Below are 14363 nucleotides of genomic sequence, written 5' to 3' on the forward strand. Positions count from 1 at the left end.
AGGTTGCAACAATGGAAAATTGTACTGAAATGCAGGATGATCTGCAGCGAATTGATGCATGGTGCAGGAAATGGCAATTGAATCTCAATATAGCAAGTGTAATGTGCTGCGAACACACAGAAAGAAAGATATCATATGATTTAGCTACAACATAGCAGGTCAGCAGCTGGAAGCAGTTAATTCCATAAATTATCTGGGAGTACGCATTAGGAGTGATTTAAAATGGAATGATCATATAAAGTTGATCATCGGTAAAGCAGATGCCAGATAGATTCATTGGAAGAATCCTAAGGAAATGCAATCCGTAAACAAAGGAAGTAGGTTACAGTACGCTTGTTCGCCCACTGCTTGAATACTGCTCAGCAGTGTGGGATCTGTACCAGATAGGGTTGATAGAAGAGATAGAGAAGATCCAACAGAGAGCAGCGCGCTTTGTTACAGCATCATTTAGTAATCGCGAAAGCGTTACGGAGATGATAGATAAACTCCAGTGGGAGACTCTGCAGAAGAGACGCTCAGTAGCTCAGTACGGGCTTTTGTTGAAGTTTCGAGAACATACCTTCACCGAGGAGTCAAGTAGTATATTGCTCCCTCCTACGTATATCTCGCGAAGAGACCATGAGGATAAAATCAGAGAGATTAGAGCCGACACAGAGGCATACCGACAATCCTCCTTTCCACGAACAATACGAGACTGGAACAGAAGGGAGAACCGATAGAGGTACTCAAGGTACCCTCCGACACACACCGTCAGGTGGCTTGCGGAGTATGGATGTAGATGTAGACTGTATAACTGGCCCTTAGTAGTGTAGCGGTCTGGCCAAAAATTTTCTGTCAAAATTTCATTTTCTTGGATCACTGAGAAGACAATATGTAATCTTTGTTGCCTGTTATTCCTGTTAGTCGTTTATTTCCACTCTGGTAGTATGAAACTATGGAATTCGCTAGTAATTATAACAACACTGGTCATTTGCAAACCCAGTCAACCACATAAACAGAGATTGTCATTTACCCTTACGTGTGTACGAAATTGCACTGCAATGTCAAAGAAGTCGAAAGCGTGTATTGCACGTAGACCCGTCCCCTTTTGTTTGCAGGAAAGTTTATTTCTAGATGTGACGGGGATTCCCCTGGCAGAGACATCAAGTACACTATGCACGCATTCAAAAATCAACTTACAATTCATTCAGAAATCAGTATAGAATTTGATCAAAAATGTTCAAAAACCAACAGGGATGCTTTCAAAGTCGTATGAGTAATCGATAGACCAACGTACCCTGAATGATAGGAGCTTTGTGAAACAAGGTCTTTTTACTCAATAATATGAAGTTGCCCCTCCCCCCAAAACTGCCACCTGGGTCAGATACCCCAGTTTTCCCCTGGCCCCTAGTTCCGTGCCTGTTGGGCATACGTGAATCTGGCAGCTTAGGCGCACCAGTAAAATTTTTTTGGGCAGCATCTGGCTGCTTGCTGCTATAGCTTATACAGCTAACTGCCACACTTCTGTAGCCAGAAGCGGGAAAAGGTACTACTCATACACGACTCAACTGCATTATGCACATAAGCTCGCTCGCAACCGCTCGAAAGATTCTAATGTGAACAGTTGTGACGTCACGTTCATCGGAGGCAATCTGTTCTTATGAAACACTGCATAGTCTTCCTAAAGCCTTTGACACATTTTGCTGTTGGCAGACACTTGTATGAGCACTGTGTTTTGTTCTTGTATATGGTGCATTTCCTTTGCAACTTAAGTTTTACTTTCGTTTGTGTTTTATTGCTGCAGTATTATTCTGTAGTAGTGAGATCAGTAATATTCTTTGTTAGAGTATTTGTTCTTACCAGTCAAAGTTACAAAAATTTAACTTAAAACTAAAATAATGAAAAATTCCCAAAATTCTAGAAAATTCCTGGGTTTTTCCCGGTTTTCACCTGGATGAAAAAATTCCCGGGTTTTTCCCGGATCTCCCGGTTGTCCCAGGTCATATACACCCTGATAAATCAAACAGTGGAATTGGCAATAGTCACTGAAATATTGAGGCATGTGCAAATCTACATTTACACATTAATGCACTAAAAACAAATTTACCAAAACTTTTAGCAATGTCGAGAGTTTTTATTAATTCCACAATTCTGGTGATCAACCAACATAACTCCATCCATTATGGATAATAAATTGCAACACAAAGAGTTCAACACTTTCATCACATTGTCTCTCACAATTGCTTTTTTAGGCAATAAATTCATATGCAATTGGTGCAAGGAGGATGGGTTCTTGCTTGCCATTAACGATGTGTGGTGACCTTGGCTGCGCAGGCTGCAAGAAAATAGGAGAAAACATTAAAACTAACAACTCTTTCAGGTAAATTTATTTACAACTTAAACCTTTGACTGTAGTGAACTACCAAAGTAGAAGAGCATCCTTCGAGCGTGGTTAACTGCTACAGCAGCTCAGTGTCAACATATTCTTATGGTGCAATGAACTGCTTTTGAAGTTTTGAGACACTTTGTGTGATACGATATAGCAGTGCCTGTGTTATTCTGATTACGACGCAAAGTTCCTTTGGACACGATGCATGTCCAAAGCAACAGCCACTGCAGTGACCACAGCCATTACAAAACACACGAAATAAATTCGCAATTACAATTAAGGCCTACCATCAGCTTTAGAATGGAATGACGACAATGAAAATTTGTGCCAGACTGGGACTCGATCCTGGATTCCCGCTTACTATGAGCAGTCACCTTACCATTTGGCTATCTATGCACAACTCACAGCCAGACCCAAACTCCTATATCTTGTCAACCATGCGTCTACAACCTGAACTCATACATCCATTATGTATAGTCCAGTACAGGTCAGATGCTGTATTTCAAAGTCACTTGCCCAGTATTAGCAGATAAATATGATACCTCAGTGCCTATGTTATTCTGGTAACAACGCTAAGTTCCTTTGGACATGCATGCAAGCCTGACCTGTATGGGGATGTATATAATGGATGTACGAGTTCAGGTCGTAGATGAATGGTTGACGACTTATGGAAGTTTGGGTCTGGTCTGAATTGTACACGGATAGCCAAACGGTAAGGTGACCGCTCATGATATGCGGGAAATCCGGATTCGAGTCTCTGCCCGGCACAAATTTTCATTGTCATCATTCCATTCTACAGCTGATGGTAGGCCTTATTTGCAATTGCTAATTCATTTGATGTGACCTCTTTTTATTATTTAGCTGTGGTGAAATACATGTCACAAAGCTGGACCTTCAGCACGGCCACGAAGTCATGCAAGTTGTAGTCAAAGGGTTAAATTACAATGCAAGTAAAGAGTTAGTGAATAGAAAAGTTAAATAACGTTATGTTATAAACATTCTGTCATGCTTGTGGAACTAATAATTCTACTCCTAATTGTAAGGCGAGACCAGAAACACAAAAGTCACAATCAATAAGAAACAACCAAAATGATACGTAAATAATAAAATAAGTAATTTGTTTTTAGCAACAGAACTAACTTTTCTTATTGCACCAGCATAAACATAAAATGTATTGACAGACATTAATTAGAGAAAGGTGCCACGTGTCTGTGAAACAGCTCTTCTACATCAGCAAATAGAATGGTCTTGTTTAAGAAATGGCTGAACTGTTTATATTTTGCATTTAATAACACTTCTACATATTGTGGCAAGAGAAAATCCCACTTCAATAATTTAAGGGTAAAGGAGACCACAAAATAATAGAAGTACTGAGTCAACAACAATCACAGAATATTTAACATTTGATTTTTAAAAACTAAGCAGGACGCACTCAAAAAGAATATGAGCTATTCTCGGTAGACTACTGCAGCTGTAGTGACGAGGATCCTCCCAACGCAGAAGGAACTTGTGGATGAGTCTCGTAAGGCCAATGCATAGTCAGTACAACACAATGACATCTTTTTGTGAGGCCTGGAAAGATGTGTGCCACATCTTAGTGGCACCTTAATTGCTCTTAATTTGTTTTGGGTTGTAGTAGCCTGCCATTCCAATTTCCAGAGCCTCAAAATAATGCATTGAAGTTATAATCTTAACTCTGGGCCCGATACTCGGATGTCAGGTTGATCTGTAGTGGTGTTTTTAGCTAGACTGTTGGCAATTTCATTTCCTAGAATGCCTATGTGGCTTGGTGTCCAGATGAAGGTCACTGTCTTTCCAGAGCTGTAGAGATCAACCAATAGGTCCTGGATGTTGAACACAAAAAATTAGTTGGGATGGCACAGGAATATGCCTGTTGAACAACTCAGTGAGTCACTAAAAATCAGAAAGTTTGTCATGGTAAGGGATTTGATATAACGCAAACCCTGAGCTACAGCAACCAACTCTGCAGTATATACACTGAGTCAGATCCCAGCTGGTCTACCCAGTTTTGGGTGGTGAGGAAACCATCTGAACTGTTGGTTGTGGAACAGAATTGAGTGACATGAGTGAGCAGGCATCTGACAGATTGTGACTGCGTAATTAGCTAGAAGCCGCTCTCATCTAACCCACAGCAGTGGGACACCAGCTTCTGCCTGGAGGCTGCCAACATATCTCGTACTGACGGTGCTGCCGACCCATAGGCAACACATCCATAGTCCAAGTGAGATAAAATCAATGCTTTGTAAAACCTCAGATGAACTGTGCGATCTGCATCTCACAAGGAGTTACTAAGAAAACAGAGCTTTTAGCTTCTTCATGCAAGTGGCCTTGAGTCAGTGTACATGTAGCAGCCAAGTTAGCTTAGTGTCAAAATACCTAAGAATTGAAAAGTTTCAACGACTTAAGAATTGAAAAGTTTCAACGACTTAAGAATTGAAAAGTTTCAACGACTTAAGAATTGAAAAGTTTCAACGACTTAAGAATTGAAAAGTTTCAACGACTTAAGAATTGAAAAGTTTCAACGACTTAAGAATTGAAAAGTTTCAACGACTTAAGAATTGAAAAGTTTCAACGACTTAAGAATTGAAAAGTTTCAACGACTTAAGAATTGAAAAGTTTCAACGACTTAAGAATTGAAAAGTTTCAACGACTTAAGAATTGAAAAGTTTCAACGACTTAAGAATTGAAAAGTTTCAACGACTTAAGAATTGAAAAGTTTCAACGACTTAAGAATTGAAAAGTTTCAACGACTTAAGAATTGAAAAGTTTCAACGACTTAAGAATTGAAAAGTTTCAACGACTTAAGAATTGAAAAGTTTCAACGACTTAAGAATTGAAAAGTTTCAACGACTTAAGAATTGAAAAGTTTCAACGACTTAAGAATTGAAAAGTTTCAACGACTTAAGAATTGAAAAGTTTCAACGACTTAAGAATTGAAAAGTTTCAATGAATTCAAGTAATTTGTCACCAAGAGAAATTTCTAGGTGCAGATGCACTGTCCAGAGATGGCAAAAATGCACAACTCGTGATTCTGCACACGAAAATTGATAGCTTTAATTCAAAGCCCAGTCAATGTACTCTGCACACACTGGAGTTTGCACTCAGCAGTGTGCAGTGATGCAGAGGCAAAGTATAGGCAAAAACTAATCAAATACAGCGACGGAGAGTCTGTGGAGCCCACTGCATGCATGATGCTGTTGACGGCAATAGCCAACAGCGTTATGCTCAGACCCAATCCCTGAGGTATTCCAGTTTCCTGTACATATTGGTTGCAGTGTGTCCAACCTATTTGGAACCAAATAAATTGGAGATATAGGAAATTCTGGATAAAAATGGGTAAACTGTCCCGGAAACCCCACTCATGCAATGTAATAGGATGTGATGTACGCCTTCTGTAGGTCAAAGAATATAGCAATAAGATGTTGGCGATGAACAAAAACATTTCACACTGTGCATTCCAAACGAACCACGTGATCTGTGGTGGACCAGAAAGCCCAAAGGCATTCTGCAAATGTGATATATGCCCTCCAGCTTCAAGGTACCAACAAACTCGGCAGTTCAGCATCTGCTCGGTTAGCTTATTCACCCCATTCGTCAGAGACACCAGCCAGTAGTTAGTTAAAATACGTGGGCTCTTTCGCAGTTTCAGGACAGGAATAATAATACCTTCCTGCCACTGAGAAGGAAATACTCCCTCCGGCCAAATGAAACTAAAAAGCCCAACAATATGTCTCATGTTGTCGGCACGAAGATGTTTGAGCATTTGGTTGTGGATTTTGGGAGGTCCAAGGGCCATATCTTGACACACTGCCAAAGCTCGGCAAAGCTCCCATTCACTAAAAGGGGGGCTGCATAGAAAAATAGTGGGCAGCACTTAGTAAGGTATTTCCGGGTCAGGAAATGAGGATGGTAATTACTGCAAGTGGACACTTCAGTGAAGTGAGCTGCAAAACAGGTTACCAACAACAAGGATGCCAGGAACCACCGTCGGTGGTTGAGGGCCGCAAATGTAGTGGAGTTTAGTCAATACATTGGACAATAGGATGTGGGATAGCATATTTGAGATGTGTTGCTTCCAATACTCTTGGTTTCTTTCTTTATTAAAAACTGCAATTTAACTGGGAGTCTCTCAAACGCAATTAAAATTATCCATTGAAGGGTGGCACTTGTGCTGTTGAAGAGCCCTGCAGTGTTCCCTGAGCCAGAGGAGTCTGGCATTGTTGCTGCTGCAGCAGCACGAATAACAGTATACAGAACCCTGTACCATTTTGTCGATAACTGTCGAACGACTGGCTGCAAAAGTGGCTGTAGAGGAGAAAGTCTGCCTGTCAGCTTTCCAAAGTCACCAATGCGCAGCATGTTCAGATGTCTGTTGAGTGGAGAGGGAGAGGACAACAGGAAAATGGTCGCTGTCACAAAGATCACCATGGACATGCCACTGAATCAGCAGTAAGATACTCAGACTGCAAACTGTGAGATCAATAGTTGAGTATGTTCCGTGGGCTACACTGAAATGTGTTGCAGCTCCAGTGTTGAGTACGCACACGTCTAATTCTAAAAGGTGTTCTAGTACGCACCCTCTGCGAAGCAGTGTCGCTACCCACAGAGGATTATTGGCATTTAAGTTCCCCATTACGAGGAAGGCAGCTGTTTCACTAATACCTTGTGATAATGGAGGGTCATTCCATATCAAGTCACCCAATAAAAAATAAATTTTACACCCACCTCCTTAGATTTTCATGAAATTTGGCTCAAATGGTTCTAATACCATCCTGACAACACCTGCAAATTTTTTTTGCTGTATCTCTTTCAGTTTTTTTTTATAAATTTTTAAAGTTTTTATATTTTGCGTTTTCCGAACCTTCAGAAATGGTAAATTTAATTTGTATTCAAAACTTTAAAATTGCTTATCTTAAAAACTCTTTTAGATAACATCATGAATTTTTGCAGCAAGTTTGTTTATTATACATATTTGAAGATAAAAATGATACTACTAAAATATATTAATATTTTCTATAAAAAATATATATGTATTTTTTCTTTTTTTAACAGATGTTTTGTTTTATAAGAATTGCAATATCTAGAGTCTCAGACCTGATAGAATGCTCAAATTTGTTTTAATTTACTCTTAAACATATAGGCTACTTGATAAAACAAAAATAATGATGGCTTTTTAACATGTTTATTAATTATAGTAGATTACATTAGAATTATGTACAAAGATAGTGTACTTACGACACTTATGTATAACCCAACTGATTGCTTGAAACACTGAATTTTTTGAGTAATTTTGTCTTTTTAATAAACATTAATGCTGATTCAAACTGTTTTTCCACTTCATCCAAGAGCTTTCAGTTCTTCTGATACAATCTTTTTTGAAGTAATACATTCTTTCAGTGTCGCTTGATTGAGGTGCGTCTACTACACAGACTGTGCTAAAAAGGCACTATGCAAGAATCTTCTCTTTCAGGCCAATAAAATGATGCAGCTGGTCCTGAAGGATGTAGAAATAGAATTTCTGCATCTTCTTCATCATTGAATATTGTTTTTACCAGTCCAAAGTACCAGTTACCATCATAATTTGCAGCCACATAGCTATTTATGGATGGGTCAACACGAACCCAATCAGAAGAAGAATGGAAAAAAAAGGCTAAGGAGGGTTTTACACTATCTGTAGTCCTGATTTCAAGGTTGTTTGTTGGAAGTGGTTTGAAGTTATGAAAACTTCTTGTTCCAGGAATGGTTCGGGTTGCTGAAAAACGTTTTTCTAGTTTTAACCGTAGCAAATCAGCTTATTTTTTGTCAATAAAGTTAAAATGAATGTTTTCAATATTTTTTTCACAAAACTTGTACACATTGATTGCTGTCATTATTTGTTCTTCATCTGAAATCTGTAGACTGGCTTTCCTTAAAATTCTTTTAATAGTTCCTCCTAGGCCATCACAAATTGACTTCCCATGAGTGTTGGGCCTTCAAATTAAAGTTTCTCAAGTGTTCAGTAAAATTTTTAAAACTGTTTCTATTTTTGTACAGCCCAGCACAACCATCTGTAAAGTAGTGAACTGAGTCAATGTCAGTATGACGTAATGACAGCCACTTTGTAATTTCTTTTTGTACAAAGTTAACAAAACCAGTGTCATGTTCTTGGTCATCATTAATAAAACAGTGGTTGGAAACAAAAACATTGTTTTCCTCATTTCTTAGAAAAACTCCAACTGGATGTAGAGTACAACCACCTCTATTCCGGTGGTAACTTTGGATCTCATTTTGTATAACAAAAGAATAATTTTCACTGAAATCCATCACAATAATTGCTGTTTTGGGTGGTGGGTCTTCTTTCAATCTTTTAAAGGCTGCTGATTGGGATTTTGCTATAAACGAGTGTGGGGTGAGCTTTTCCAATGACCTAACCAATAAAGAAATGTAGTCTTCAACACTGATAGACTGATCATTTCTGCCCTGTCTGTGTTAACCCACCGACTGATTACAATTTCTTCTTCTAAATCATAATACTCACTTAGTTTTTCAGTTAAGTACTCAGTTAGTGCAGTATTTGCAGGACAGCTGTCGCAATGATGTAGCATGCAGTTTTGGTTTTCCGTGTTGCACATAAGCATCTTAATTAGGTCTTTATAAGATTCTTCAATTTTCACAGCAGCCAGTAATAGTTTAACATTCTGGTGGATACTGCATACACATACAGTGTGTGTGCCTGCAGCACCAGCAAGGATACACCATTTAGGTCTCAAGAAACAAAATTTTGAAAAGCCTACTTCCACCTCAGGATTCTCCCATTTGAAAGAATAATAGAGTTCTCTCAAGTTACACAAAATGAGTCTTTTTTGCATGTACACATTTTTTTGAACACTTACTTTGTCTTTTGTTCCAGGTAGCACCCTGAAACTTTCATCCTTTTCATAAAAATCTGTTACAAGTCTTACTGTATTTTCAGAAAGAGTTTTATCTTATTTTGGACCAGGAGTTTCCAGAATACCCTTTTCAGATTTTAGCTTTCTAGCTTGTCGCACCATGTACTCACTTACATTAAATTCTTTCATCACTTTATTTTGACTCCATGAATCTGAAGTCAAGGTCAGAATCTGGATTTTTCTAGACCTCCCAACAGATGAAATCTTCTCTTTCATAAGAGAAATCATTACATCAAAATCCTTTGCTTTCTCAACCACACTTGTATCCTCTTCGTCATCATCAGAACTTGGTGCATCATATTTTAATGCCTTTTTTGCAGTCTTTTCAATACTGCTAACCTTCCTTTTAAAATAAGACCCTTTACTTTGTGCTGACAAGCCATGAAGCTTTATCACTGTTAAACCTAAATTGTCAAGAGCAATGTTTGTTTGTACGAGGCATTCATTTCTGGATTCCAATGATTCTAATTCAACCATGACTTCTTCATCTGTTTCACTTTCATTGACTTCAACTCTTAATTTTTCCTCACAAAAGTTACGGCATGTTGAGCAAAGCTTTTGCCCAGGTTTTATGCTAATATTTTTTGTCAGTAATTGTTTAGAAAGATCCAAGCCTACACTTCTCAACGATTTTTTGATGGGCTTTTTGTGTTTTTTTTTAGTGGGTCTACACATATTGTTTGATACTTTTCAAAAACATTTAAAAAGTAGTAGCTGTGGTATGAACATATATTCTTAAATTCACACAGATTAATTCCAGATAGTAAGTGGATCAAATCTTTTTCTTCCTCACTCAATTCAGATACCGGATGCAACTTTTTTGAAGGTGTGTAGGTTGTTTGGAGATAGATTTTTTAAATAACCCTACGCTACAGGTTTGAATATCTGACATATTGATTTCACATTTTGATTACTGTTCTTGTTACTTTTATAGGATATTGGAAAAGAATCTCTCTAAACTAAGTGACAGTACTTACTGAAAGTTCGAATAAACTTAATAAAATACTATCCAAGCACTATTTAACATTGTAAAAATTTTTTACTTCAAAACACAGGAGTAACAAAACAAAATCCAAGCGTACATTGTTATTCCAAGAAGACAGAAACTTATTTTCAGTCTAAGTGACTTGGTACTTTTTATTTTTAAAATATAATTAATATTATTTTAAAAATTAGATAACTATTAACCAGGTTAAAAAGCCAACATAATTTTTCTTTTATCTAATAGCCTATACAATTAAGAGTGTTTTAAAACAAATTTGAGCTTTCTATCAGGTCTGAGACTCTAGATATTGCAGTTTTTGTAAAACTAAACATCCGTTAGCTAAAAAAAATAAATAAACTTGTAAATTTTTTTTCATTTGGAAGATTTTAATATATCTTTATGGTAATTTTTTTAACATTTAGATATAATACACAAACTTATTCCAAAATTTCATACTGATATCTAGAGTATTCTTTAATACACAAATTTTTTTAGTTGTGAGGACACGTTTAAGTTAAGATTTCCGACTGCTGGAACAACGCCAAATCTAAAAACTTTAAAAATTTATTTAAAAAAACTATAAGAGATAGAGCACAAAAATTTTACAACTGCTTTCAGGATGATATAAAAAGTAATTGTACCAAGTTTCATCAAAATCTGACATGGTTGGTGACAAGGCCTGGGTGACTTGACATGGAATGACCCTGGAAAGGTCCGTATGTGGGCAGATAAACAGTCCATATTGCCATGAAAACACAGGTAGACACTAACAGCTACAGCCTCTAGTACAGCGGTAAAAGGCACATGCTCAATGAAAATATCAGAGGGTATGTGGGTACAACCCCACCCCCAAATGCTCTTTCGATATTTACATGATTGGTACAGTACGGTTTGTAGTTTTAGAGCAGTGAGATGCGTTGCCATAAACTGTTTCCTGAAGCACTATGCCAATTACAAAGTAAGTAGCCATTAAATGGCACAGTCTGGTCAAATGGCAATAGTAGCTGTTACAGCTCCATTGAAGGAGCATTGGAGTCAGGTCTGAGAAAGTAGCAAATGGAAAAGATGGGTGTGATTACTTCATTACCAGGTCGCAGTCCGTCTGTGACATCGTGAAGGTGCATAGGCTCGAGGTTTGTAGGGATAGGGAGTGGAACACCCAAAGCCTCAGAAAGTAGTTTATCTTTCTGCTTATCCTTGTGAGATTGATTTCTGCATAGATTTCCCAATTTTATCTTCTGGAAGCAAACAGGACCATACTTTTCTTCAAGCTGGAGCCTGCAGCTGCTGGTCCTTCTCTTGAGAGAGGGGTGCGTTGACAGTTGTCCTTGTCCCCAACGACGCTGAAGGGTGACTTGGCATCTAAGACCGCACCGATGGTGTGGGAACCACCGGTGCTACAGGGGTAGGTGGTGTGTGAGCTGACATTCACTCCCTAACCTGTGGGACAGACCCTAGAATATGACCAGGCTTAAGGAGTGTTGGTAAGATAGGCGGTCAAGTGTTTCATACTCTTGAATTTTCTTCTCCCTCTTAAACACTGAGCATTGCGGTTGATGAGGATGGTGAGGTTCTGGACAGCTGACAAATTGAGGGGTTTGGACACACATGCTGCCCTCACGGAATAGCCATCCACATGCCCAACAGATAGCCTCATTAGAACAGTGTAAGGACATGTGTCCCAATCGCTGGCATCTGAAACATCTCGTCGGTGGAGGAAAATAAGGCCTGATATCACAGTTATAAACCAGGACCTTAACCCTCTCAGGCAAAATGTTGCTGTCAAAATACAGGATAAAGACTCCAATACCTACTACATTACCTTTGGGTTTCTTCTGGATGCAGCGAAGAAATCTGATTCCATGCCGTGCCTTGCCAAATTAGCGCGCAGCTCTTCATCACTCAGTAGCATTAGGGCCCAATGGAAGATAACACCTTGAATTCTACTGAGCTTGTTAGGAGGAGAAATGGTGACTGGTATATTTCCTATCTTTATACAGGCCTGAAGAGCCCACGGGAGTGGTTGGTGTGTGATGTTTCAATCAGCAAATATGCATTTCTCATCCTCTATTGCTGCAACCTTCCCAAACTTATCTTCACAATATTTTCAATGAAAAGCAGTGGCTTTGCTGTAGCCAAAGATCCAAAGTCAGTTCAGGAACAAAGGATTCGGCAAACTGACCACTTCAATTCTCCTTACCTGACTCATCTTGACACATGGTCAAAGACGGGAATGCCATAGGATTGTAAACGTCTACATTAAAATCACTTTTCATGACTGCTGAGACAGCCTTGTTTGAATGGTCACCATTAAGTTGATAGGCACGTATTTCTTGGCTAACATGGGGAGATTATAGCTCAAGCATCTGAAGTGCGATCCCTGCGCTGTCAAGGGTCTACCAGCAAGAGACTACATGACAACCCCACCAAGATGGATTGGCTGCCACACTGAATTTTTGCTGCTGATGTAGATGCACTTCATTAGTAGGTGCCAAAGACAACAGCGTGCACAGTTTAGAGTTAATGCACCACAGTAGGGCACCCTTTTCCACACTGCTGTAGATTTTGGAAAATGGAGGTCAAACCCAAAATGGAGACCACAATTTAAAGAGCCAAAATAGTTGAGGGAAAAGCCTTAAACAAGTGAAGACCTCCAGAAGTCCAAAGTATAGTCAAAATACCTAGGTAAAAATATTATGAAACAAAATAACTCCCATTAGCTGCCTCTTACGAAAGGCAAGGAAGTGCTGCAAGTCTATTCTAGCCCCTGACACTGTAGTGGCTGTAACTACAACAACGCTTTAAAACATTAAAGAAACAATATTACCTGGCGTTTCAGTTGAACAGCTGTGTTGTTTTCCTTTGCCTCTTTGCGCAGTCTTTCATTCTCCTTCACACGCTTCATGAAATCTTGCCTGCATTTTGAATGTGTTACATGTTCAATGCGAATATTTATTCTGCAACAAAACAATTGTAAATAACTGAAACTATGAAAAAAAAACATTCCTGAAAATGTGATGCAAAACTGAGAGTTATATTTGATAAGACAAAGACAGGCTACCAGAGGAAAACCAAGGAATTTTTCCAAAAGGCATTCAGTATTAGCTTAGAATAACTATTAATAAAGTTTTCTGTTCTACAATGCCAGGTTTTACTGGAAAACTTTAAAGTAAATACATAAAATTTATTTCTTGCAGTTTAACAACTGAAGTGTGAAATGAATGGAGGTATACTGCAAGCCAAAATTAGGAGCATACATCTCACCTGACTGCTCAAATAACCAGTAATGTAAGCATAGCATTTCCCATCACTTTACTAGGTGCATTATAAATGTTGCATTTTGCATGGAATTAGTTCAAAGAATGCTAAAAACTGTTCTTGTCATGCAGTATTCCCCAAACTGCCATTTGTAGTCAATGTTTCATGTACGATTATTACACATGAAAACCTGTTATAGATTCTCAAACAGTCCACGGGTGTACTGCCGGTCCATACCGTCCAACGGGCACAATATTTCGGCGATCAGACATGTCGCCATCGTCAGGTGCGCTGACAAACTAGTCTCCTGAGGGCGGGCGGCCATCTTAAATCCCCTCCCCTTGCAAGGCGTTCTCTCTGCAGTCCACGCCCGCGCGTGAGCAGTCGCTGAGACGCTGGCATCTGTGGTGGCATTGGTGTAATTGCCTTGTCCGCCCTAGTCGCCTGTCTCCTCTGCTGAGCACCTTTTTAATTAAACTCAATGCTGGTTCCCATGCCCTGCTGAGGTTGTAGCCGCAATCTCAGTTGATGAGTCCGTTACTGGTACGAATTTCGATAGCCTCTATAATGATGCTGTCCCAGTATTTAGATGTCTGTGCCACAACCCTGGTATGCTGGTAGTCCATTTTGTGATTTTCAGACAAACAGCGCTCTGCAACTGCCGACTTGTTGGGGTACCCAAGTCAACTGTGCCTCTGATGTTCTCGGCAATGATCTTTGATAATGCGCACTGTCTGTCCAATATGTCTTCCCACATTGACAAGGAATCTGGTATATGCCGGCCTTCCACAAACAGAGATTG

General features: G+C 39.0%; 1 protein-coding gene across 1 annotated transcript in view; it reads right to left on the reverse strand.

Annotated features, from left to right (window-relative positions):
* Positions 1-2092: 2092 nt before the first annotated feature.
* Positions 2093-14363, reverse strand: part of LOC124805325 (60S ribosomal protein L21) — a 31592-nt gene continuing 19321 nt past the window's right edge. The window contains exons 4-5 of the mRNA XM_047265846.1: positions 13131-13260; positions 2093-2314 (exon numbers count right to left, since the gene is read on the reverse strand). Of these exons, the coding sequence (XP_047121802.1) occupies positions 2228-2314; positions 13131-13260 (217 nt within the window). The 3' untranslated portion in view covers positions 2093-2227. The remainder of the gene's footprint in view (positions 2315-13130; positions 13261-14363) is intronic.

Source organism: Schistocerca piceifrons, chromosome 7, assembly GCF_021461385.2.
Source record: "Schistocerca piceifrons isolate TAMUIC-IGC-003096 chromosome 7, iqSchPice1.1, whole genome shotgun sequence".
Classification (NCBI taxonomy): domain Eukaryota; kingdom Metazoa; phylum Arthropoda; class Insecta; order Orthoptera; family Acrididae; genus Schistocerca; species Schistocerca piceifrons.